Source organism: Pieris napi, chromosome 21 (assembly GCF_905475465.1).
Source record: "Pieris napi chromosome 21, ilPieNapi1.2, whole genome shotgun sequence".
NCBI classification, from domain to species: Eukaryota; Metazoa; Arthropoda; class Insecta; order Lepidoptera; family Pieridae; genus Pieris; species Pieris napi.
In genome coordinates, this window is record NC_062254.1 from 3,756,410 (window position 1) to 3,783,597 (window position 27,188).

The following is a 27,188-nucleotide window of genomic DNA, read 5'->3' on the forward strand; positions in this document are numbered from 1 at the left end:
AATTTGAAATGCGGACGAGGCTTATCAAAATAATTTGACATGGATAGGAGTTTGCACTTGTCTTTGAATCATGAGCCAAGTGCCAAATAATGCGTATGTCAAATGTCATCACATTAGACAGCTAGTCTTTTGACAGTTAACGGTATTTGCAACTTTGACTTGTCTCTGAATCTTAATAAACGTTAAACAAGTGACAACTATTTATTATATAAACATATTTTTTGTTACTCCATAGATAGGCCTCCTATCGGTGGTAATACCTCCCGACATAGCAGACAGCGAGGGTTCAGAAGCCAGTGCTGTTGAGGGAGGATCAGTGGAACTAAAGTGTCAAGCTAATGGTGTACCTGAACCTTCTACAGCGTGGAAGCGAGAGGGCGGACGAAATATCATCTTCCGAGATGAAAATGGGAATGAAGAGAAAGGTATGGAGTATTTAGGCTGATTCATTACTAGTACTTCTTTTTGACGCTAGTTTGTTAGTGTTAGGTGTTAGAGTATAGACAGTATATTAACTATTGTTAATTCGACGTTTCGTCTCGACTCATTAATTAGTATCAAATAAAGGAAAATCATACAGCTCTAAAAGTAAAGTTTGTTATAATATTGGAAAAAAAAACAGTAGCGCCCGTAAGTAAGACCTAACAGGTCTGGGCCTCAGATATATCTTTCGTGTTTATGTTTTTTCTAATAGGCATGTAGGTTATAAGCCCGTGCCTGTGACCGATGCACGTTGTCGACTTTTTAGATCTAATTGATATATTTTTACAAAATATGCTATTGCGCATCGCGTAAAAAATGCCCATAATAACAAAAGAGCATGTTAAAAAAAAAACAAAAAATATCGATGATTATCATATAGGCCTCGGAAGAATAAGGTCTATAGTCTAGTATTATAAAGCTTATAACATTGTTTACTAGACAAAGTTTAAGAGTTTTTATATATAATACATAACTAAAAAATTTTTTTTTTGTATTACTTTAGATTAAGGATTCTGCACTTCTCGCACGCATGTTTCTTTTTTATTTTTTTTAAGTTTTTCTCTTAACTAGGGTTGCCTGGAAGAGATCGCTTATTAGCGATAAGGCCGCCCGTTGCATCCCTTATAATTTTTATGTATTGTGTTTCTTTCATTTGCAACGAAGGGTAAATAAATAAATAAATAAAAACAAAGTCGCATTCCGCTGTAGACCTAGTAAATTATACCTTTTTGTTTCCACAAAGTCACGCGGGATATTACTAGTTAATTACAACGAAACACATAAGAGGCTTTGCAAAGAGGCGTTATAAACATAAACCCAATTGCACCAGTACAGTTGCAAGTTCGTAACTCCTTTAATGCGGGTTCGAAATTCAAAACGTAAATAAATTCTACAACTATTAATAGTTAGGTCAATTATTTATTTGAATGGTTCTTACTTATTACAAAGAATTTTTTACAACTGTCTACATAATTATATAGACAAGCATTCTTTTTTCGCAAATTTAACTTGAATGCCATGATTACAGAGGTTTAGACGTGCTAATAGTACTATAAATTATTTATAATTATTAAATATTCCCTCGAATTTTGTTATTATAAACTTTAGAATAGACGAAAAAGAGCAGTGTTGGCCTAGGCTTCAGCGTACGACTCTCATCCCTGAGGTCGTAGGTTTGATCCCCGGCTGTGCACCAATGGACTTTCTTTCTATGTGTGCATTTGACATTCGCTCGAACGGTGAAGGAAAACATCGTGTGGAAACCGGCTTGCCTTAGACCCAAAAAGGTGTGTGTCAGGCACAGGAGGCGTATTAGATTAACAAATGTTCATGAAACAGAAATATATATATATAATACAGAAATCATAGGCCCAGACTTACAAAGGTTGTATTTACTAATAGGTGTATAAAATTCATAATGCGTTTCTCAAACCTCATTGTCAAGCAATTAACATTTCTAAAAATAACATTGCTTATTAACACTGATTCAGAAATCTAAAAACAAAGTCTATATGATGTATGAGCGCAATAGGATTATTATTAATTGAAAAAAAGCTATGTCGTGTTACGTATTTTAAAAGCTATCGAAACATTTCTCACACGAAATATGTTTCGCTGGGCAACTGTGAGTAGTATTAAATCAACGTATTACCTATTTTTATAGAGAAAATGCGACCAAAGTATGGCATACACGTTCCATTCAATAAATCATTCCTGTCTTTGCTTCTCTTACGAAATTCTTATTCAATTTCATTGCGAACGATAATAATAGTCGTTCATATTAAAAGCAGGACATAAAACGTCGATTTTCCTTTGAATTCTATTCACATTGAGGATCCTACTAAGTGGTAAAAAAGAAACAAGACTAATTTTACATTCAAAGCCCGCTTGGAGCGGGCGCAGGTGGCGGCTCGGTTAAAACATTGGAGTTTTATGGGATTTATTAAGATATCGCTTAAGATATTGGAACGAATATCTGAAATATAAAATAAATGTAAATGTGAACATCTAACTCTTATATACAATCAAGGAAGTCTGAATATTTTAACCAAACTGCTCATTCATCTAGCAATACTTTTTATAAATAATTTGTTATGGAAGAGCTGGGAACCCTGGTTTTTTTTTATGGATAAAAAGCTTGCCAACGCTCGGCACAGTGATACATTGGTAAAAACAAACACAATTATTAATGTGACAAACACTTGAAAGGCAAACATGACATACATATAGAGATCATACAAATAACAATCAAAACAATTATTAAACAAAACAAACATTACAAAAAAACAATTACTAATTAAAAATAAATAAATTACAAAAAAACTAAACAAAAATCGATTTTATAGTGTGAGGGGAGCAACTATGGATATCCAGACCGAGTTCGTTTATCTTTTTTATTATAACCAATAACCAGTTCGCTTACCAAATTAGGATTATATTTCTCCAAATTTTTATTATCAGAACCTAGCATTCACATAGGACCACCTGAAAAGTTCCTTTCAACTCAACGAAACAATTTTCAAATCCGTTCTGATGTTTTCGAGTAATCGTACAAAATAGAAAACAAATTGTTTCGAAAAATTTTAAAACTACCTTTATTAAAGTTTCCTAAAACCTCGCAGTCGCTCGTTGCCTAGTCTCAATAGAAGCATATTACAGTAGTAATCAATTTTCAGTTCTCTCTGAACAGTGTAATATTAAATAATCCCCTCAAAACGGAACCAAGTGTACGTAAATGCCATCTAAATATATACATTCGAATTTCAAAACTATTATTTTTAATAAGGCTAAATCTCAAACTGAAACATTACAAAACAAAAGAAACTTTTATATCAAAATTTTTAATTTACAAAAGTGGTCGTAAACTGATTCATTTCCTTTCAGCCCGTTTTGAAAGAACTCGATTACTCTTTAAACAATATGACGTGGCAATCCGAGATTCGGTCAGGAAATTAAATAAATGAAAAGCACGAACTTATAAAAGGCAATGGGTAGGTTTTAACATATGCATAATCGTTTGTAATTCCGTATCTAAGCTTAATGTTGTTTTAAGGGACTAGCCCTTAGTGGGTATTAAAGGTTTTACTATACGAATTTGACCCGTTTTGTTTAAGCCATTAAGCGTAAACAAAAGAAGGTCGTATAGTGGTTGAGCCCTGCCTTTTGTTTAATGTCTACAACCGATGATGCTATTAGTAATTATATTTTGGGTCGCAATAACACATAGTAATTTAGATTAATCAGAACATAATTATCCTTGCACTGCGTATGTTTGAGGTTGACTATAATTCCTATTAATATCTTGTATATGTCACCGTAAAATTGTAAAAACCGTTAGATTGTAATCTATCTCGCGAGATTGTAAACTGTCGAAAGATTGTGAACCTCAACGAACTGCTTACAAATTAACGTATTATTATTCGGTAGTTATATGAAATTGTTGGGAAGTAAAATTAATCTGTAATTGACCAAAGAAGTTTGAATGATAACTAAGTTAGTGTAGTACAATCTACCGAATACCGATAACCGATAACCGATAGATTACAATCTAACGGTTTTTACAATTTTACGTTAACATATACAAGTGTTTTTACACCACTGACTATTCCATCTTAAAAATTACAATTTCGATTTAAACATATGGTTTTCGTTTTTACTTTCGGTATTGGTGTCTTTTTCTATAAAATATCTCTACACCCGGTATATAAGCTTGCCTTGGTTTTCATAATAGTTGGGCGATTAAATACGTTAAAACTTATCAGCAAAGATTAATTGTAAATAGTCAAATGCGCTAGTGACGATATGTACGCTGTAAAAATTTATTTTTATTTAGAGTATTATAGTTAAGAAATTGTTTTTTTTAATTATTCATAACTAAATATTATTCGTCTAAGTCGTTTAAAGTTTACCGTCAATAACTAAATAAAGGAATTATTCAAATACGACCTTCTAACAAAATAACAAGGCAATGTTACAAATTCGTAATATAATCAAGCAGGCGAGTGTGTGATTAGTTAATTAGTTATCTCGTGACGGGCGAAGGCTGTACCAGAGTTAATTAAGTCATTACAAAACATCGCTTAAGATCACTAAGTTGCTTTAAACTTTATTCATACTGAATTTGTATGAACGAGGGAGTTTCTTCCCTTGTTGACATTTTGTTACATGGAAAATTAACAGATTTGTAATGTTTGTTTAAATTTTGTAATATATTTCATATGCGTATATATTTTAATGGAAAAAAAGGAATAAATTGTTTTAGTAGCACTTTAATGCATAATAAGAAAAAATATTTTATTTTAACCGTTATTTTTCAAATTAATTGTATTTGGCGATTTTTTTGTTATACGTATATATACATAATATACAATTGTGATAAAAGCTATTTTATATTATAGAGTTCCGATGCTACAAATTTCTAAAAGTTCTACTTAAAGTAATATGGTCCTTTAAAAAAAAATCAGCGGCGCCACAACATCTTTAGGTCTTGGCCTCAGATTTCTGAATCTGTGTCATGATCATTTTTAAATCTAATAGGCAAGTAGGTGATCAGCCTTCAGTGCCTGACTCACGCCGTCGACTTTTTGGGTCTAAGACATGTCGGTTTCCTCACGATGTTTTCCTTCACCGTTCATATCATATGGTCCTTATCTATGGATTTAATATTTCTATGCTGTTTTTAAATCTATGTCTCTTTGAAATTCACTATTTTTAAAGAAACCTTTCGAAGAATATTTCCAAAACCAATACCAAATTATTAATTAAACAGATTGCATATAAAAAATAAAATAAAATTCCTCCGAACTGGGAAATCGAAATTCCATTCGTATATTTAATCGTTGACAAAGTATTTCAAAGAAAAGCGGAGTTTCATAATTGAATCGGGAAACAATTAGCTTGGGCAATAATAACATGAAATTGAGGGAGTGAGTAACAAGTTGCCAACGACACAGCCCAACTTTATATGCCGTTAATAAAACACAATTTCATACAGGCCCGGATATTGTTCGAGCTAGGGCGAGTGTACATGTTTTATGGCCGAATAATTGTTTATAAGGAACGCTTTTGACCACTTGAAAACTACTTGTGTTTTATAGCTTTCCAGATAGTTACGATATCGTTTGAAATTGTATTTCTTAATTGTACCATTGTTGATTTTCATCTGCACATATTCGTATTGTTTTCCTAAATCTTTTATATGGGAGTTATTTGTGACTGCAAGTTCTTTCACATTAGCTTGCGACTAGTCTACTAAACATAAGTGATTCCGGGATATTTGTTAGATTTATAATTTTATTTAATAACTGAATAGACAATACACTTTACTAAGTTCATTTAATAACAATAATAAGGTAGGTTTTATTGTATATATAATTTTTTATCAAGCGATATCGTTAATAAAAGTCAGTCATAGTTTCATTCATTCATACATATTAATCATAGTTTTTATTTTTTGGTTGTTCGTTTAGTTTTTTCCTTTGATAGATTGCTTATGTTCTAATGTAATTGATGTGTATGCGTGTTAAATTTGTGATGTCATATTTTCTCGTATTTTTTAGGCATACACATTGTTTTAGAACGTATAAATAAATAAAAATACTTTCTACTACTGATATCTTTGATTAACTTTAATTATAATTAATTTGATAATGTAGTGATAAAATAATATGAGAATTGACTATGGTGATATGATTGATAATGTAACTATAAAATTCTACCTTTTAATTATGTAAGAAAAATTTGCACGCCATTATATGTGGCAGAATGTGCGATGTATAGATTGTACCACCATAATATTTGTATACCATATGCAAATAAATTATTATTTTTGTTAACAATAAGTGAGTGAAATCTCCCCTTTATACAATATTTAAGTTTGCCCTTGAGTTTAAGGATCGGAGGTCGTATACCATAATAAAGTTATAAATTGTTTCCATTTAAATTTAATTTGACAGCTAACGTTAAACGACGGATTGGCGCAATGTTTTGATTAAAGCGTGCCAAGATTAGCGATCCAAAGTTAATTAAGGAGTTAAGTTTAGTTTTGACGGGGATTAGCATGGACAATTTCAATGCGTTATTAGTTTAAATTTAACACGTATGGTTTATTGCGTTTGCGGGAGTTTGAGACAGTTTAGAAATTATATCGTGGTTAAAACGGGTTATTTCTAATAGTTTAGGTCCGATGTTCTGAGTTACATTATATAACCGCTATGTGAAGTTTATAGACTTTAAGGATGAAATTCAGGAACTTACTCATACAATTACTTGGCTGGTGAAAATTAAATACTTTTTTAAATTTATTTCTCTGGCTATCCCCGACTATCGTATTGTGGTCGGAGGTATTAAGTAACAGCATTTGTAACTAGTTAATCACTATGTACTTATTTCTGTTAACAACTTTTTGTATAACAGCAAATGTTAGGTGTATCCTAATTTTTGTTTAACATTTCTTTGAAGTTTGTTACTGTTGTTTTTATTCCTATAATTTGTTCAGTGTTAAAGGCGCGAAATCATTCGTAGCCATACATTAGACAGTCGGTCAGGACATCTTCAGGTGTCTTATAAATACGTTTTTAACACATAGGACATATTGCGCTAAGACTCCAAATAAAATCTTTAAATCATTGTTAAAGTAAAACTACGTTGTAACGTCTTTCGTATATAATATGACCTTAGTAACGGTTGTTATTTATATGTCGATGCAGTTACTCTTGCGAAAACTCTTGAAGAAATCTCTTGTACGAAATATTGTTTGCGATGTTATAAATTATTTCTTTATTGCTTATACTATCCCCTTAATAACACTAATACATTTATTAGGTGTCTATCAAGCCTCACCTTCTCGGACGTATACAGCTCCACCACAACAAATGAAGCATTCGACAACTTCCATGACACTATAACTTTGTTTTACAATTTATGTTTTCCGATCCTAAAAATTAAAAATACATTCAAACCTATCAAAAATAGATTCTTTACTAAAGCCCTAAGAAAATGTTATATAAGAAAAAGAACGTTATACCTAAAATATCATTTAAATAAGCACAATAAAATACAAAATAAATCTGCATATAATAAATACTCATCTATTTTAAAAAAATGTATACATAAGTCCCATCAGCTTACTAATGCAGAATACATAAATTGCGCAAAAAACAAAACTAAAGCAGCCTGGAATGTAATTAAAACAAATACACGAGACATGAGATTTTATTCAGGAATAGAAGCAATTGATATTGATAGCAAAACATATGAATCACCACATGAAATATGCAACTTATTTAATGACTATTTTACCTCACTGCCTACAAAAAATAAAACAAACAATTTGCCAGAAGTCAAAATCCCTCTAAATCATAAAAGCATTTTTCTTTCCCCCATAAATAACACGGATATATTAAAAATTATTACATCGCTAAAAAATACAAAATCTACAGGATACGATAATTTAGATACCAAAACAATTAAATCATGCGCTTTATTCCTACTTGATCCACTGACATACATAATTAATCTATCGATGGTAGAAGGAATCTTTCCTGAAAAACTAAAAATATCAATTATCAAACCATTACATAAAAAAGGAGCAAAAACACAAATGACTAATTATAGACCAATAACTTTAATTCCCATATTATATATCTAAAATTTTCGAAAAAGTAATGTATAATAAAATAGAGAATTTCCTTTTATCATACGATATTTAAAAAAAAGAACAATTTGGTTTCAGAAAAAATTGTTCTACCACCCTTGCGTGCTTTTCCCTAGTCAAACAAATTACTGAATGCTTAAATGATAAAATGCTTATAGGTTGTATTTTTCTAGATATGACGAAGGCTTTTGACTTTGTATGTCATGAAAGACTTTTAAAAAAATTAGATTGCTACGGAATAAGAGGTAATGCTTAACTGTTAAACTGGGTGAAAAGTTACCTTGAAAATAGAATGCAATATGTGGAGATAACAAAGATTTGTAAATTAGAGCAAGAAACCTATAGATCCAATTTTAAGAAAAATGAGTACGGAACACCTCAAGGCAGTATTTTGGCCCCGCTACTTTTTCTAACATACATAAATGACCTTCCAGATGCTATACACCAGAACTGTATACTATTTGCTGATGACACTACACTTATAATAAAAAGTAAAAACGAACAAGACTTAAAAAACAACTTAATTAAATCTCTAGATGACGCCATTAACTGGATGAATTCCAATAATCTACAAATAAACATGACCAAAACTAACATAATCCATTTTCAGACATATAACTCTAAAACACAATTAGACTTACAATATAAAAGCAATAAACTAGACATAATGAACGAGTGTGTATTTTTAGGTATAACGATAGATAAATTTTGTAGTTGGAAGGCACATATTGAAAAATTACAGAAAATTACACATAAAACATTTCTTCATACATATTTTTAATAAAAACGTAAACAGTAGTTTTCCAACACTTTTAGCTACTTAAGCTTTAGTCTCAAATTTATTTACGCTTCGTTTCAAGAAATACAGCATGATTTAATAGGAGGGCGGCTTTATTGCTTTCTAGCGATCTCTTCCATCCAACCACTGTAAGGAGTTTTTTAACTAAATAAGATGAGTAAGAAGTGCAAAGCCACTGAAATGTACAATTACTGAGAATGGAACAATTATATGTTACTTTAATATTTTTGAAGTTATACTTCTTTAGGCGCGTTATGAGAGTGAAATTTTACGATGCGCGCGCACCGTGACACAAAATTATCAGTATGGGCGCCGAGCGTGCGCGAGCGGGAATAAGACAATCTACAAGTAAAAAGAAATAGAATATGCGTGACGTTAGCAGCTATGCCAAGAATGTTGAATGACCATATTGACACATAATTAAATTAAAAGGTACACACATTTGTAGTACCTTTTAAACAAATAAAGGAGTTTTAATTATTTTTTCAAAGAAATTTAGCAATGCTTTTGCACAAAGATATATTGTTACTTAGTTAAAAGGTTATGAAATATACCTAGTTATGAAATTGAATTAATAATAAAATAATAAATAATAATTATTATTAATATTAATGAATAAATGAATAATATACTAAATATTAAATATTATTAAATTATTAACGCTAAATATTTATTATCAATTATTTAATATTTAAAAAAATAAAGAAGTATAACTTCTTACGCGCGTACATAAGTACACGCACCATTTTTTTTTCATATGGGTTTAATCGGTTTGGGTCTTAGACATGCCGATTTTCTCGCGATGTTTGTTTTTACAATACTTAATTACACACAAAAGCCTCGTGCCTAACGCTGCAATAAAAAATATAGTTACTGTAATCTGACAAAAAAAATACTAGTTTAAAATTCGAACAATAACGAATTCTTAATATGGCTAATGAGCAACGCATTTGTCACAATGTAGTGTCGTTCCAAGTTATGATATGGCTCTTATAACAGAATCACCCGGACACTGATAGCCTACACATGGTGGACATTGGTTTGGCAACGCAACGTACTTTTGTTGGCGATTTTGCCAACGCGGTTTTTCATTTATGGCATGGCAATAAATACAACGCGATGCTCCGTTCGCACATTTATCAAACTTTTATTTATAAACTTACAATTTAAGTGCCTGTGAAATAAAACGACTCGAAAATACGAAGCCGTTTAAGCGGCACTAAAGGCCGTTATGTGTCACAACCTCACATTATCGTTATGTAGAGGCGTTCAATATTTATATTATGTATGAAAATACTTTTATCTAATCTCGAACCGTATTTTTTGAATTTCGAACGTTATTATAAAATACAATCAAAGGTTGTTACGAAGCTCACCAAAGAGTTACTATTAATTTCCTAGGAGGTTTGACATTTATTAACAGTCTGTAATCTATGGTGTATGTGTGCATATGTAAGTTTGATATCACCCATTCAATATTAGTCAAAAAATAATAGAGTTTGGACTACACATGGAATATGCCTATTTTATGACGTTTTACCCAATTCGGATTTTAATCGAGCCTCTAAGTATTACTATTATTGTAACATATTTTGAAGGGACATAACATTTGAGTGATATTTACAGTGGTGGAAAGTTACGTGGGTCCAAGCCTGTTACTGAAGGGGCTTAGACGAGCTGACATGGGCACTTATTGGTGTATAGCGTCGAATGGGGTGCCGCCCAGGAAAAGCAGGAAATATGAGGTCATTGTACTTTGTGAGTATCCGGTGTTGGTTTGAATTGTGTTATATAGAAAATTCTGTGATATAATATATATGAAGAATAGATTGTGTATATATGAGTCCTTAGGTTTTATATTTAAAACCAACACAATTATATTATTCTGTCGAATTCAAATTTAATTTGTATTAAGTAATTCAAAAAAGCAAAAGGACTCAATTTCATAGTATACTAGTGGACCTGACAGACGTTGTCCTGCATGATATTTCAAGCAATTAGTAAAGCAAAGTATGAAAGTACCGACAGCAGCGCCATCTGGCGGGCTGATTTGTGAATCTAAACCATTCCCAGATCCCCTTGAACACACACAAAAAATATCATCAAAATCGGTCCAGTCGTTTGAGAGAAGTTCAGTGACATACACACTCACAGAAGAATTATATATATAAAGATTTACATTAAACAGTAATTTAACAATATAACGGACTTTTGCCAATCTTAATATATATAAATCACGTGTCACGTTGTTTGTCCGCGATGGACTCCTAATAAATAAATTATTTGCTTATTATTTGACACAATTCTAACAGATGGCGCGGTGTTGAAAGCACCAACGTTTCATATAAGCTATAATTGAATGGCATTTCCGTCAAAAAAGTATGGTGGTCCCCATGACTGGTGTTCTCCTACCGTTTCCTTTGAATAGTTAGCTACTATGTAATATACCAAAAACCTTAGCCACAGCAACGCTTGGCCGGTCTGCTAGTAGATATATAAAAATTATACTACCGAAATTTAAATATAATTCAGACCAAAGAATTTTCTTCAATTAAAATCAATCCCAGTCTAACGTTTTAATACCAATAGAAGGAATTTTTAATTTGATATCTAAAAATGTAAAATCACAATTCTACAAAGAGAAACTTATGATGACAATTAACATAAAAAGTTACGAGTCTTCTAATTGCCTAGAAATTATAGGCTATTAAACGGGATATTGCTCTTTTATTTTGTGGGGAAAGTGGTCGTAGTGTTAGGTTTCTAATTGTTAAATGAAGCCGTCGTTTCCGATATTAAAGCGTGTTATTACTGACAGGAGTGGAGTCCATAGTATATGTAAAATAAATAGATAAAAAATAAATTTTACCACTTTTTTAAACATACATTTAAAGTCTTATGAATTTTTTATTAATCTATATACGTATAATTTGTATTTACAATTTTCTTAACCTAAAAATAATTAAAAAGAAAATTAAAAAAAAAAAAAGTTTGGTCCCTGTGGCATTGTACCATTAACGCTGGCAGCATTTCCTCGCTGTATTGCGATACTTGCGTTGAGCCAGGAAAGCACCAGCTCTGGGGTCACCGGTTCTATCTACCAGGCGCCAAGTTAAATCTTTAATAAGCGCCTGTGTGTCTTAATTCTTTTAATTATGAAGAGATTGGTTAACGAATAAAAGGTCACCTTACATATTTTCCTTTACCTCCTTCGTAATATAGTGGAATCTCTATAACTCGAACCTCGTTAAGTCGAAATCCTCAGTAAGTCGAATAAAATTGCCATTCCCTTCCGCTGAACCCCTAAATACGCGGTATCTCGAACTATTTAGACTTTGTAACTCGAAAAAAATGTTATTTCGCTACGAAGTATTGATAATACAACATATTTATACTCTATAACTCGAATTTCAAAAAGGAGACTTTGTAAGTAAAATTTTGACGTCTTGACATTCCCCGAAATAATAGCAATAAAATTCAAAACGAATGTACGGGTTCGGGCTTCTTATCTATTGATTTAGTATTGTACTCGTGCATATAATGAATACATTAATTGCATACAATCGAACAATACACTTAGAATTTGCGCCTCTGTAAGTCGAAATTTCAGCAGTAAAATGAAACTCGAAGTTCTTGTTAAGTCGAAAACTCGTTAACTCGATTTTTTGTATTTCCCTTGACATTCGAGTTATAGAGATTCCACTGTCCTCTCCTGTCTATTCTCGAGTTAGTAAATTAACCAAACAGAACCAAATTAGGTAACGATTAATTCTTGGCGTGTCTACAGTTCCGCCGCTGGTTCGACCGGCAACTGTGGTCGTGTGGCGAATGGTGGACATGCAAGTAACATTACAATGCTACGTCGAGGCATCGCCTAAATCCCTGGCAACATGGCAACGTGGGAAATCACATACAGGTACTCATGAATTTTAAATTAACCGCATGAATATTTAAGCGATTGTTGACAATATTTAATTGTTTGTATAGTTGTTATACAAACAATTAACACGCGCCTCAGTGATTCCTTTTGTTATACAAATTATTGTTTTTGCAGTCTAGATTAAATTTTGCACGGAAGATTTGCATAATATGGTTTGTGGATACAGATTTTTGCGTCTAATTGACTGTAGACTGATTAATCGATTTATTTGTACGGTCCAACGTGGTGCGGCAGTCAAATTCCATTATGATGGTGGTCCTGTGTTTAATTCCAGGCAAAAAAAAACAAATTGAAAGGTTAATGACTAAATAAAAGGATTCAGACGTCTGGAAATGACAAATACACAAATGTGTATTGTCTGAATTTATTTAGTGGCTAAGTATTTGGAGTAGTAATAAATACAAAAAGCCCGTTCAAACGCGAATCAATAACAGAGTCGATTGTATATCTATAAATTATATTCGCTCTTTAGAAAATTAATAGTACATGTATATTAATTTTTATTCCACAGGTGCGAAGCTACTGAACAGCTCGAAATATATTATATCTGAAGACAATAAATATAACAATCAGAATAAGTTCGCAGTTCGGATGAATTTGACAATAAATCGCTTGAAAAGGAACGATTTTGGTGACTACACTTGCTCCGCTGTGAATGCTTATGGAAGAGCTAATGCTACGATCACCTTGAAAGGTACGTGTTGCTTTCAAAATGTCTTAAAAGAAATGTATGCATATTAATTTCGTCTTTGGTTCAAGTAAAACTTTATTAAATACAATAAAACTTCTGTAACATAAAAAAATAATGGAAGATGAAAAATAAAGATTTAATTATAAACTTCGACTCTTATCCCTGAGGTCATTGGTTCAATAACCGGCTGTGCACTAATAGACTTTTTTTCTATGTGCGCTCGAACGGTGAAGGAAAACATCGTCAGGAAACTGGCTTTCCTTAGCCAACAAAACAATCGACGGCGTGAGTCAGACTGATCACCTACTTGTCTAGATTTATAAATGATCATAAAACATACACAGAAATCTGAGAACCAGACCTAAAAAGATTATAGCACCACTGATTAATTTATTTTATTGTACTTTTCTAATTAATTTATCAAAATGTATCATTTTTATAATGCCGGTTATGTAATATTTGTATTAATCATTAAATATACATTTCAGAAACGCCACAGAAAACCACGACAACTACGACGACGACTACAACAACTACAACAACACCGCGACCAACAACAACAATACGAACAACGACCCGCCCGCCGAAACGACACCTCAAAAAACAACAAAGTCAAAACGCGTTGGATATGGAAAATAACCACGTAGGCGTAAACGCACTAAACTTTTACAACATAAACATGTATGGAACACCGAACAGTAGCCAATCCCATCACAATGAATACAGCCAAAGAGTTGAACGACAAAAAGTTCGACCGTCAGGCCCTCCACGGCATTACGTAGTGTATAACAATGGTATACGTCTTGTATACAAATATATATTTATATTCGTCAATTTATTATTGATTGTATAATTATACATTATTAGTTTAGTAAAACGATGGCTGTTAAAATTTTGAGCATTGTTGTAATTCAATGTTATTGTTACAATGTAACGAATTCTTTAGATTATTAAAATTAGATGTGGTGTAACAATAATTTATTGTAGCTGGTTTTTAAAACATATAAACTTTTGTATACATTTGACCAGAAAATTTAATGGAAATTAAAATGTTTTGTTTGCATCGTTAGATTGCAAACTATAGTAAGGTATATAATTCAAAATATTGAAATACTTGTACTTTAAATATGCATAAATATATCATGATTGGCATATCATTATGCTAAAATATGCAATATAATTGAAATTGTTCGTGAATTTTTAAAAACGTTTAGGTACAGATTTAAAACTGTTCAGTAAGGCTAGACTCAGTCGAGACTTAGCGCTAAGTACCACTCCCATATGCTAAATCCAATAAGTTTTTGACACGGAAATCATACCTAGCGTTGAGTTTTGACTCTGAGTGACTATTAGCCATCTTAATTACCTTAATTCTTAGTTTTAATTATTTATATGTCTTTAGAGCGCAAAATAAGATTTTACGATTACTTCCTCGTTTCATAGAATTACAAACTTAACTAATTTTACACCTTAAAGACAATAAAATGTGTGTCTGTGTGTGTGTGTACCTTTGAATATGCAAATACTGTTTCAAGTCTGCGGATATAATTTTAGAGTCAAATAATTTGGCTCAGATCCGAAATAACCCTATTTACTTTATAATCGGTTATAAGTAAATAAACTGTAAACATGATCTTATTAGCGCTTTGAAGTCGAGTTTCTAAGGACAATAAAATATCCGTTTTTAAGACAATAAATCATATAATATTAACTTCTATAACACAACACATGATTGGAGTCCGTGAATTGATTCCGATAAATAAAGATTGTAGTGTTAGAATGTAATATATTTTGTATATTATATGTTACGCAAAGACAATAATAGTGACCAACAATAAATATGGAATGATATATTTGTATAACTTGTAATTTAGATTAAACTTTGGGCCTATAAGAGGTCTATATAAGTAAGCGTTCTTAATTAATTGTCTACATTTTTAGGATGTTATCTCTTAACCTAAGGACAATATTTAGCGCATTTTTAAGTGATTTTAGTGTCTATAATCAACAGTTATTAACAAATATAAAACGTCTGATATAAAATGTTTGTTATAGACAAAATATAATGTTCTTACGATTTCGTTTAAATGAATGAAAATTATGCATGTACAATTTTATATGAAAATTTATTCTTAATTATAATTAGAATACTATCATATTTGATTATAAAATAATAAATTTGTCTTCCGCGTAGAGGTAATTTAATTCGGCTTTTACATTTTTGATAATTTTTAATAATGTTTATTTTACTCTTATTAGATATAGGATAATGTTAAGTCTTGGAAGAATTTATTTTAGGTGTAGGTTCGACCCTTTATGGACTCAACGAATATTCAGTCATTTCACTAAAAATATGACGAATTTCCTATGAAGTTTCAGATCTATTACGTACAAAGAGTTGACTATGTGACGAATCACTTTGTATCGGATCACCGTTGGATTATTTCAGCAAATAAAAAACATGTGTAACAACATAAGAATCGTCTGCATGTCTACGAGGATGTCATCCAGAGCCGTAGGACTAATATTGTTTAATAAATATTTTATCTCTATAGACTTTCCTATATATTTGTTGGGATAAGGGTCTACTATTGTGTGAATTTATTTTATATATTGTCTCTGATACGATTATTTATGTTATGTATTTAAAAACAGGTAACAGTTTCAAAATCATAAAATAAACTTTTTTATACTTTCATGTACGTACATGTGTGACAAATCTTCGAAGCATATGTGTCAGCCAAAAATATATTGTATGTCACTGATACAATAATATAACGTAAAGATTTGGAACTGTCAAATATGTATCTTTCTGACAGTGACCAGATTACGTCTTGACATACGTGTTGGGATAATTCATACAATCACAATCATTTACTACAAATGATTGTACACATATTTCATGAAATACAAAAATAATTTCCAATCATTAATTGTACATATCAATTTTGATTATCAAGATTATATAACTCTGGTTTACATTGTCGATTTGGAAAAATGTTTCCTTATAGCTGTTTGTTTAAAACAATACTCTATTGTATTTTAACTATAATGGTAGTCATAGTGACGTTGTTAAGTGACAATAATATCCGATAATAAAATAAATAACATTGTAAATAATGTATTGACAATATAAGCTTATTTATTAGCATAAACGTATTTTATCAATGTTAAAAGTAAGATGTTGATATCATTTTAACATTATTTTAAAATAAAATATATACTGAAACTGTGTTGTTATTTTACTATAAGTTCAGAAATAATAATAAATTATAAACTTTATTTATATAAAAAATGATCCAACCCTTATTCTAGGGAGAGTTCTTCCGTGTTAGTGCATGCATGTTTAAATGACGGGGAAGTTAAAATTATGAATGGATAAAAAATAAATAAGTCTATTAAATCGGTAAGATAATATCTTTGAAGCCCGGAAACGCACTAAAACCTTATGGCGTGAGCGTCCGCGGAGGTTGCATTACTTATCATTAGATCGAGTTTGTTTTTCCCATTTTTCTATAGTTCCACTACTGAAAAATATGAAAGGATCGAATCAAACGAACGAACATCGAACCAACAATTATATCGTGAGCTAATTGTGCAAATGAGTCAGCTTCAGAGTCGGGTATACGAACACGCCACTGTTAGTGGACTAATTTACTATTCTAATAGACTAACATTTTAATAATGTTTTAACAATTAATATAATTACCCTTACTTTTTAATTTTTGAACCTTCTTGATCTATTTAATATGCTTAGAAACGGAATGAGTTCATAAGTCTATATATTATATCCGTGCTCCATTTCATGTTGTATTTGGTTTTATTATTAAAATACTTGATTTATTTTAGCAACTACAGATTGAGCATGACCTCTCAACAGGTAATTTTATCAATTTTTCTATGGTAACCAAAAAATAAATAAACCTTCAATAGTTAAACAATAGACACCTGTATTTGCTTGGTGTCATACTAGTAATACGGAAAGAACTTTTAATAGCTACTTAAGGCTTGTAATTTTTTTAACTAGAGTACATATGTTTTCGCATTATTTAGTCATTGCAAAGCTCGTTTAAAATTCATCTATAAAATAAAAATAATATCATTTAATTCAGAGCATTATAAGTTCATATCTTGTTAGTAGAGTAATACTATGTTATTAAAGTTAACCATAAGCATACCGTCAGGATTTTTCTGTAATTTTATTATAATAATAATAGCCTTTATTGCTGTTTATACTTATCCCAGTACATACAAATGTGAAGTAATATAAACACTAATAATTAATCGGCAAGCCGGTTAATTTGTGTTTTTCAGCTTGTCCTTGGACATAGGCCTCCTCTAAGAGCTTCCACTCTTCTCGGTGTCTAGCTTTACGTAGCATATGGCCAGCTGCTCTATTTATATCATCCTCCTATCTTTTTAAGCTATTATATATTATTTATTATATATATTTGTAAGATAAGCATAAGAGTCCATTAGTAACGACGTTTTTGTCTTAATTGTATACATTGTTTACGTTTTTTTATAAATGGCCTCTATCACTGTAGTCCGTAGTTCTTGCTGATCACTCTGTAGTGCCAGATGCGGCTGATATATAATATATATTAATTTTGTTTTGTACAAAAGCAATAAACATTTATAACATATACTTACTAGACTTTCTAGCGTATTTATTTCAAGGCCCCTTTTGAACCCCGAACCATTGCAATTGTAAATATCTTACATAGCTAATCAATGAATACTATATTATTGTATCTACTTTGTTGGCAAAACATATTTAACAATAATAAATTATTCAATTTGCTAGTCAAAAGTATGAATAAATATCCCTTTGTTTGTTTAGTAAACCTTTTAAAAGAGCGAGTTTCGAAGTGATAACGTTGACATTGTATTTATGGAACTCAGATCTTTGGCCACGTTTTTTTGAAATATTCAGAGATTTTGATCTTGAGCCCTTCATTGTTGACATCCCCAGATGCCGCACTGCACAATTTGGATCAATCAATCAATTAAAAATCATTTATTTATATCAGTAACACAATGTACACTTATGAACGCCAAAAAAGAAATATACATTTAATGCTTGTAATTTTACATTTACTGCCAATTTCAAACCAAGGGCGTAGAACGGAAGAGAAGAACTGGCAATAAACTCTCCGCCACTCTTTTTAGTCGCCAAGTATTTGTTTTACACAATGATTGTAAGGAGCTGCAACCATTACACCATGTTCCACATGTCATCTTAAGTAATTAATCTATATATATAAAAAGAAAATGGTGTTCGTTTGAGCCTTGAGGCTCTTTCACGCTTAAACCACTGATCGTATCGACATGAAACTATCACCACTGGATGCGAAATTTTTCCTAGATGGTTTATGGCTTTTTTTTAATTCCAACGTTCCTTCATTTTTTTATTTCTGTTTTACTTTTATGAAAATTTTTCCCGCTAATAAAAACAAAAGAGGCTTCCTAGAACCGCAAAACGTCAACATCTGTTAAAAACTCGATTTTCGAAATATTTCAATTTTCTTAGCGGGAAGTGAAAAAGAAGAATAATAAAAATATGAAAAAAAATAAAATAATGAAACATAAAATTTATTTTAATTCGTCCAGCAAAGCAGGCGCGAAACGGCTAGTAGTTAATAAATAAAACAAATGTTTGTTTTTAATTTATGTTATAATTCTATCTCTATCAGTAGGAGGATCGTCGTTTCTTGTAAAAACAGTAAACAGTAGGAGTATAGGTACTTCCATCAGACGTACAACGGACCTAGTGAGAGTTTAAGCGCGGAAACTGAGTCCATCAACCATATCATAACCCATCCATCTGTCCTAGACAGTTTAATATGGGTTAATTTAAGCGGCTGTTTAATAGGCATCTCCTGAACAGGCATCCAATAGGCCATATCTCACTAAACATCAGGTGGGATTGTAGCCTTGCGATTCTGTTACTCACTTTTCGAACTCACACAGCGGTTTTCGCAGCGGCGGTCGCGCTCAAATCAGTCGTGAAGCAGTCATATTATGATTTGGCATTCTGATAAGGTCCCTCCTTGTAGTTTATTGTTTATCCGAAAGCCAAATCGTTAAATGACTGCATTACGACTGATTTGAGAGCGACCGCCGCTGTGAAAACCGCTGTGTGAGTTCGAAAAAAGAGTTACAGAATCGCAAGGCAGTTCTGTATAACAAATATCTTAACTAAGTATTAGTAATTGAGCTATTATAGCCACCTATAACAAATATATCTTTAAGGAGTGGAATGAAAACTAATATAGTTTTATCAAAGTTTTGACTAAAGTAGTAATCTCTCTTTCAAGGCGTTAAAATAATTTGACAACGAGAGACGAAAAAACTGTGAAATTAGTCCTAGATTACTAATTCACATATTATGTGGAACAATTTGTCATTTAAGCACAAATCTAGTCGGTTTATAATATTAATATAGATGATATTCTTTCATTAAGTATAAAAATCGTAAAATAAATAGATGTACGTTGGTTCCAAATTCAAATAAGCTTAGAAAAAGCTGCTTGCACGGTGAAACTCGATCGCAAACAGTTATACATAAATTATCACTTCCATTGTCACGAGTCGGGTTCGTACGTGAGTGTATCATATGTGTAAGTTCAGCAGATTTATTTGAAAGTAATTTTCAGCTAGCATCTGGCGTTGCGGTATGAGATTCAGCTGATCAATATTCGGGAAGTCGTTCGAAGAACTCTCAAATATGCCACTCTTGCTTCATATCACTGAGATATTTCTCAGTTTATGCCGTGCCATCGTATTATGAAGGCTTTGTGATACATGTCTATACTGAATTTTAAGTATATTCTATTGTTCAGGTAATGTTACCATTGTGTATTATTATATTTAGCAAGGATATGCAATTGTATGACATTTTAATTAACAACTAATAAATATTAGAGTAAAAGATATTCACGGTATTTCATTAAGAATTTTTATAAGCTTATAAATTATTAAATCATTGCACGAGTTCTTTGATTAAAATATTGATTAATATACTAGTAATAACGTTTCGGAGAAATATTCTTAAGAAATCTTGTTGTATAGAATTATTTATAATTTAATTACGTAATTACGGCTTACTTTTTAGGGCTGCTATTATGAATATATGTATAGGAAAGAAAATTACCATTAGGTCCGATTGATATAGTTCTTTTTAATAATCTTCTTTATACGAGGTTAGAAATCAATTAACTCTAAGTTTCTGCAATCTCGAGTATAGTACAACATTACTCCATTCTATAGATACTGAATAGTTGTAGAATTAACGGAAGGAACTCCAACAAACTTTACAAACTAAGTTCTGTATATAATATCGATGAGAGTGCAGCGGATTGCTAATACTCGTAGTGGATTTAATTTATTCCAGTATGGGAATGTATTTCTGAAAGAAGTCAAGTACAATGTTACAATGTTAATGCCAATGAAAATTCAGGACCGCACGAGTAGGCACCCTATCATCACATTTGTTGCTCCTTTGAGAAGAACGCGCTTTGGCCAAAACTCACCAATATACAGATTGAGTATTCTGATTATAAACGGTCGGGACATATTGGGTTCCCTCACACTTTAAAATCAATTATTTAATATTTATAATTTATCAATCATTTATTTCTTCGTGATTCTTGTTTCCCTTTAAGTGCTTGTCACATTAAATTACGAAACTTACTTTTCTTTAAGTACCAATGTTCCAGTGGGCCGAGCGTTGGCAAGCTTTTGTAAATAAAATATAAAAATAAAATACCTCATATTATGTGGCGTAATAATTTAATAAAAATAACTGAATTGCTAAGACGTACACTGCACGGCAACCAATTAAATTTCCGGTGTATAATAGAACTTACAAGTGTATTAAAATAATACAAAAGACAATACTGTATACTACTTAGATGAGGTTGAGGTTAGAGAGATAAATTTACAATCAAACTTGGTTGTCTTAATGTACTTTGTACAACGGAATATGATTACAGATTACAACTAAATTATAAAAAAAAACGAGAAGGTATTCTCAAATAAAGCTGTATTGATTTATTATATGGGATACTTCAGTAGATAAGTATGTAGCCTTTTCATGACTTGCAGACGTGGTCGATTTCTGAGTCTACGACATGCCCGTTCCCCATTTGCTTTCACCGTTGGATTTATTGCGCTAGAATAAATAAGTTTCTAGAATAATAAAGCGTTCTCACGATTGCTCATTCGGCATCATATCTCCACCGTGTTACACTCTCTAAACATACAGTTAGGATTCACGTAATATACTGCCAAAAAAACTCTAAGCCTTAGTTGTATCTACAACTTGTCCGATTAGCTTGTCAATATTGAATTCAGGGAATCGTCTTTCACAGCTGTTACTAAAGGCCAGAGGAAGTTGTATATGTTGGGGAATGCTCGTATTATCAGGAAATGTTCTGATCGAGTCAATTGATCGTTGATTATTATTGTTACTTTGGTTAATAATTCAGATTCCTTCTATTACTTTTAAGAATCATAAAAAAAATTGATTCGATTTATTTTGTTATTATTGAATTGTTTCATAATTTAGAAGCATAATGAATTAAAGTGCTAATATTGTTACGACCAATCAGAGCAAATGCGATGATTGAGTTTTCATTGGAGCATTGTGGTGATGAGAGATTGGACTGAGTTGGGTCCAGTAGATTGTGATTAAAAGTGAGATCGATGCCTTGAACCCGCTTCTCGTTATAATTTAAGTTTAAAGTGTTATTTGTGTTAAATGTTAAGAAAATCTAAATTAAATACTGTACGATAATTATTATTCGTGTCTTTTGTACTCGCACTTTACCCACATGCCGCCCACTAAGCCCGCCCGATGCCAATGGAGTGATAAACAAGATATGCTTATAAAAATCTTATTTAAATCGCTCATAAAAAGCTCACGCTAATAGTCTTTTATGTAGACATGACGGCCACATGAACTATTGCACACTTTACTATGAACATTAAGTTGCTCTTGCAATATGAAAATTTATTGCTTTACTGTAATGCTACGTATGCTCGTTTAATGTAGAAAAATGAGTACAGTATTAACTTATAACAGTTATTTTCTGTTATTTGCTACAAGCGTTGTAATTTCTCAGAAACGCTTTCATATGAAATACATAGTGCATTTGTGTATATTTGTTTTTCGCTCATTATTCTCAAACGATTTCCTTTACATTTTCATACATTTCAACTGTCGATTAATAGTGAACAATACAAAAGCTTACTGATCTTTAGGATATCATCGTAATATGAAGAATTCTGAAAAGTGACTTTGTCCCTAAAATATAGAAAAATCTGCGGTCAGGAGAAAGGTGCAAAATCGTAACTCGTTTAGGAGGTACTAGATAACGCCGGACGCAATATGGCGGAGATAAGATGCTTACGAGTCCGGATTTGTACTGAATATACTCAGCTTTTTATAACCAGCCAGTTGTGGCTTTCGTGATTTAAATAAAAACTTTTTAGAGGTTTAGAATTAGCAGCCAAGTAAAAGTAAAAGTGATTTCGTTTTTTTGATACGCCACAGGTATACAGAAACATTCATATAGCTTCACATTGTCTATGGTGAAAATCTCGCATTAAAAATACATTTGAAATTAAATGCTACGCATATTTAAACACGTAAAGAATCTAATTCGAAATTGGAAGTCGGTGTGGAGTTTTGGGTTTACATTCCTTTTTCGAAATTCAGTGATGATCATTTATTCATTCAGGTAACACAATATACAAAGTCAAAGTCAAAAAAAAATACATATGAAATGCTTCTAATTTTACATTTACTGCCACTGATTGACGATTTATTAAAATAATCACAATGATTTTCTAAATACCAAGTATTATTATCCTTAGCTACTCAGAAAATGTACGTTTAGTTAACCATTTCTTTCCGTTGTTATGAATCCATATTTGAATTTAATAATAAACAGGTAGTATGAATGAGTGAGTCAGGCTTTGTGTCGGTTCAAAACGATAACCTTAATGTAAGCGGCAACACGACTCTTGAAACCTTTTGTCCCTACTGTCCATTCTTTTCCCTTACCGTTTCTCACTTGAGTAATTCGGCAATAAACATTTATTGTCCTCAGCAACAAATATGACAGTGATATATCGAAGAAATAATTTAGAATACATGAAGGAACACGTTCGTCTATGTGTTTTTTTTTAATAATATCGATGTCTGAAGGTTTCCTTAGTATTAAATATGTTATATTTTTTAATAAGTAGTTTTACTGTTTTCAGTAAAGGTTAGCTTAATTCAAAATTTTAATTAACATTTATCATAACTCGAAACTTTTATCGTAGGACGAGTAGATATTATTTTTTTATTTTTTTTTATATATATTTGTAAATTGCATGTTTTTTTTTTAATCTAGTTTGTTTTTTTTACTTTTAATGTTTAAGTTATTTTCTCTTCTTCATTGTAATGTTGTCCCTTTAAATGTTGAGCACACTTGTTATTGATGCACATGCATGTATCTTGTTTTCTATGTTATGTGTTCTCTGTACGTGTTTGTATGTGTTTCGTTAGTGTGCCTTTTAAAATAAAATAAAATAAAATATGAGTAATTAACATAATGTTCACTGGTCGGTCCCGGGTAAAAATCGATTTGAAGTTTCAAGTTTCGGTGTGTTTATAGGGACAGGTTCTTGTGTTTTTTTAATATAGATATACACATATATACATATATTTTAATATACATATACATATATCATTAGAATCTATGGCTTGGCCGGGAACTAAATCTATTCCATAACGGCGGCGATTTAGAGGTTATATATATATCCAAAAATCTATGGGTTTTTTTATAGAAGGGGGCAAACGGACATAAGGCTCATCAGATGTTAAGTGATACTAGAGGGCGCGCGAGTGCGTTGCCGGCCTCTTAGGAATTGGAACGCTCTCTTCTTGAAGGACCCTAAGTCGGTTCCATATAGTTGTGGTGCGTGGTAAAAACTTAAATATTTTCTAACATGTAACTTCACTTTAGCTGTATATGGAGGTATAAAATATTACATTGAATTTCTTAGAAAAACCAAAGTCATCTAACCCTGAACGTGAATATGCGAATTTATAAAACTCCGTTCCCAGAGGACGGCTTGGAAGCATTCGTATTCGTTTTTGTGACTTCCATTTTATTATAGAAAAGGATTTTGAGAGTTCCTCTTTTGATAATTAACTTTTAGCATATTTTAAATGAGATTTGATGCAGTTAAGTTTGAAAGTTACTTCGCTTCTGTTTAGTGTTCATTCAGTTCATTTAAATATGAGAAACATACATTATATAAAGTATATTTTTAGTTACATTTTGTGCGATTTTGATAGTTAACTATTCGGAATACTTTTAAAGAATGTTTAATGGTAAAGTGCAATTACTTTAGTAAGCATGAAAGTAATTTCAGTGATATTGTTTGTGTACACTTTTAGTGAAGGACGCAGTATATTGAGGTTTTCATCAAAAAGCGATTTCCGCAACGGAAATATCTGGGACTCAATTTCATTCAGATGCGTCTTTGGGCAACAAACATGCGTTTTTATTTATAGGTAGAACAGTAGCACTATCACAAAAACTACTAATTCTAAAATAATAATATATATATTATAAGTATAGTAGTATAATATATATATAGTATAATCTATATATATAAAAATGGAACCCGTTTTCCGTTGTCACGACATAACATGAAAACGGCTTGACCGATTTGTCTGATTTTTTTTATAATACACTTGAAGTACGAGGATGGTTCTTACGGAGAAAGTCTAAAAACAACACTTTTCTATATTCCCATACAAAATATTCGTAATAATACTTAAAAGTCAATTTGAACTTTAATACCATAAAGTTCAAGTGTTAGTGGAGGTAAGGTTCCGGGAAGGTAAATTTTTATTTTTTGACATAATGTATTTGTTGTCTTATCAATTTTCTTTTTTTTATCTTACTAGCTAGACCGGTGTCCCGAATAGCAGAATAAGTGTTTTATACAAATAAAGAATCGACTGTTAGGCGGTACGATGTTCGCCAGGCCAGCTAGTATAATATATAATAGATATACAGTTTCATATAAAAAGCTTGTTTTATTCGAACAAGTTTAAAAAGCTTTCCTTTGAGACCGAGAAGAAATATTAAGGTCGTCAAAAGTCGTGTCCGCAGTTTGAGGGATTCTGCATTTTGTATTCAGTATGGCAGTCAACGATAACTTTAATCCGGGTAAAGTGTCACCTTGAGAGGCTTACACAGAAGAGCTTTTGTCTGGAGGGGAAGCTCTTTTCCCTCCAGGTTTTCCTGCAATTCGCTTTTATGAAAAATTTTGTACCCCTTAAATTGTTATTGTAGTACAATTGATTACTATTAAAAATATCTGTCAATTTATACATTATATACGTACATATGTCCCAGAAATGTGTTCCGCCAAAAAATGACTAAATCTAATTTGATAAAAATGGATTGTTTCCTGTTTGCCTACAAGACATTTGTAAGAATTTGGAAAATAATTTTTAATTTCCGACAATATACAAATAATAATTATTTGCCGACAAACATTTACATGAAAACTTCGGCCATAGATGCCTAAATAGATCGTTATACTAAAATAATATTCAATCCTATTATAATAAACAGGTCAAACTGACTTACAGAAGTTAAGTATTTCTGATTTAAGTTTTCTTTATGTAAAGTTAATTGAGCGCAGAGCAGATTATACAAAGGTAATACACATAAAAAAAATTATAGAAACATCTACATTTAATATAAATGTTATATATATGTATTTAAGCGTTGTTAAGCGCCTATCGGGTATCTTTTTCGTATTGTTAATTGAATAAGTATAAGGTGAATAGGCAAATACTAGTATAGCTTTGTTGTTAGGGTTTCCTAATGTTATTATTTTTCTTAAAATTTATATTCACTGTATATGTCAAGTATTTTAGAATAGATAGATTGTACTTAAAATGTAAAAAAAGGATGATATGATGTGGCTTTAATAAATACATTTAATATAAAAACGATCAAGTCACGTCTTGGTATTTCATATGCCTGAAACTAGCCTAGTGCAGCTTTTGGTTCAGCGTGATGGATCATGATCGAGAACCTTTTGATCATACGCTCTTGGGCATTTAGAATCGATCGTTGCTTTAAAGTCGTACAAATAAATATTATTTACGTTGCTTTTGTTAATAACATATTCGCATTGACTGAGTGCGCAAGTCACGTGTCATTTAAATAAATATAAGAGGGAGCTATGTCTTCTGTCATAATAGCGATAAAAAACGTAAAGAATGAATTTAAAAAAAATTACACATAACAAAAAAGGATGTATAGTTAAATGAGTAAGTGCATTAGCCCCCACTAGGATCCCCTGTGTCGTAGGCAGCTAGCTTTACAATTACAATTTTATAATTAAATTATTGTGGCGCAAGAATAGATATTATATTACATATATGCTTACTACTATGCTACTTACTATATGTGCTGAAACGGAATATGATAAAATAAATAAAAGATGATTAAAATTTTGTTTTGCACCTGATAATAGCATGTTTCTTTATTCGAAATCCAAATGGGGCTATTTATAAGGTTTATATATTTAACAT

General features: G+C 31.3%; 1 protein-coding gene across 1 annotated transcript in view; it reads left to right on the top strand.

Moving 5' to 3' along the window:
- Positions 1 to 14,924, top strand: part of LOC125060449 (lachesin-like) — a 70,628-nt gene extending 55,704 nt beyond the window's left edge. The window contains exons 5-9 of the mRNA XM_047665355.1: positions 236 to 425; positions 10,563 to 10,694; positions 12,724 to 12,852; positions 13,388 to 13,570; positions 14,056 to 14,924. Of these exons, the coding sequence (XP_047521311.1) occupies positions 236 to 425; positions 10,563 to 10,694; positions 12,724 to 12,852; positions 13,388 to 13,570; positions 14,056 to 14,420 (999 nt within the window). The 3' untranslated portion in view covers positions 14,421 to 14,924. The remainder of the gene's footprint in view (positions 1 to 235; positions 426 to 10,562; positions 10,695 to 12,723; positions 12,853 to 13,387; positions 13,571 to 14,055) is intronic.
- The last annotated feature ends 12,264 nt before the right edge of the window (positions 14,925 to 27,188 follow it).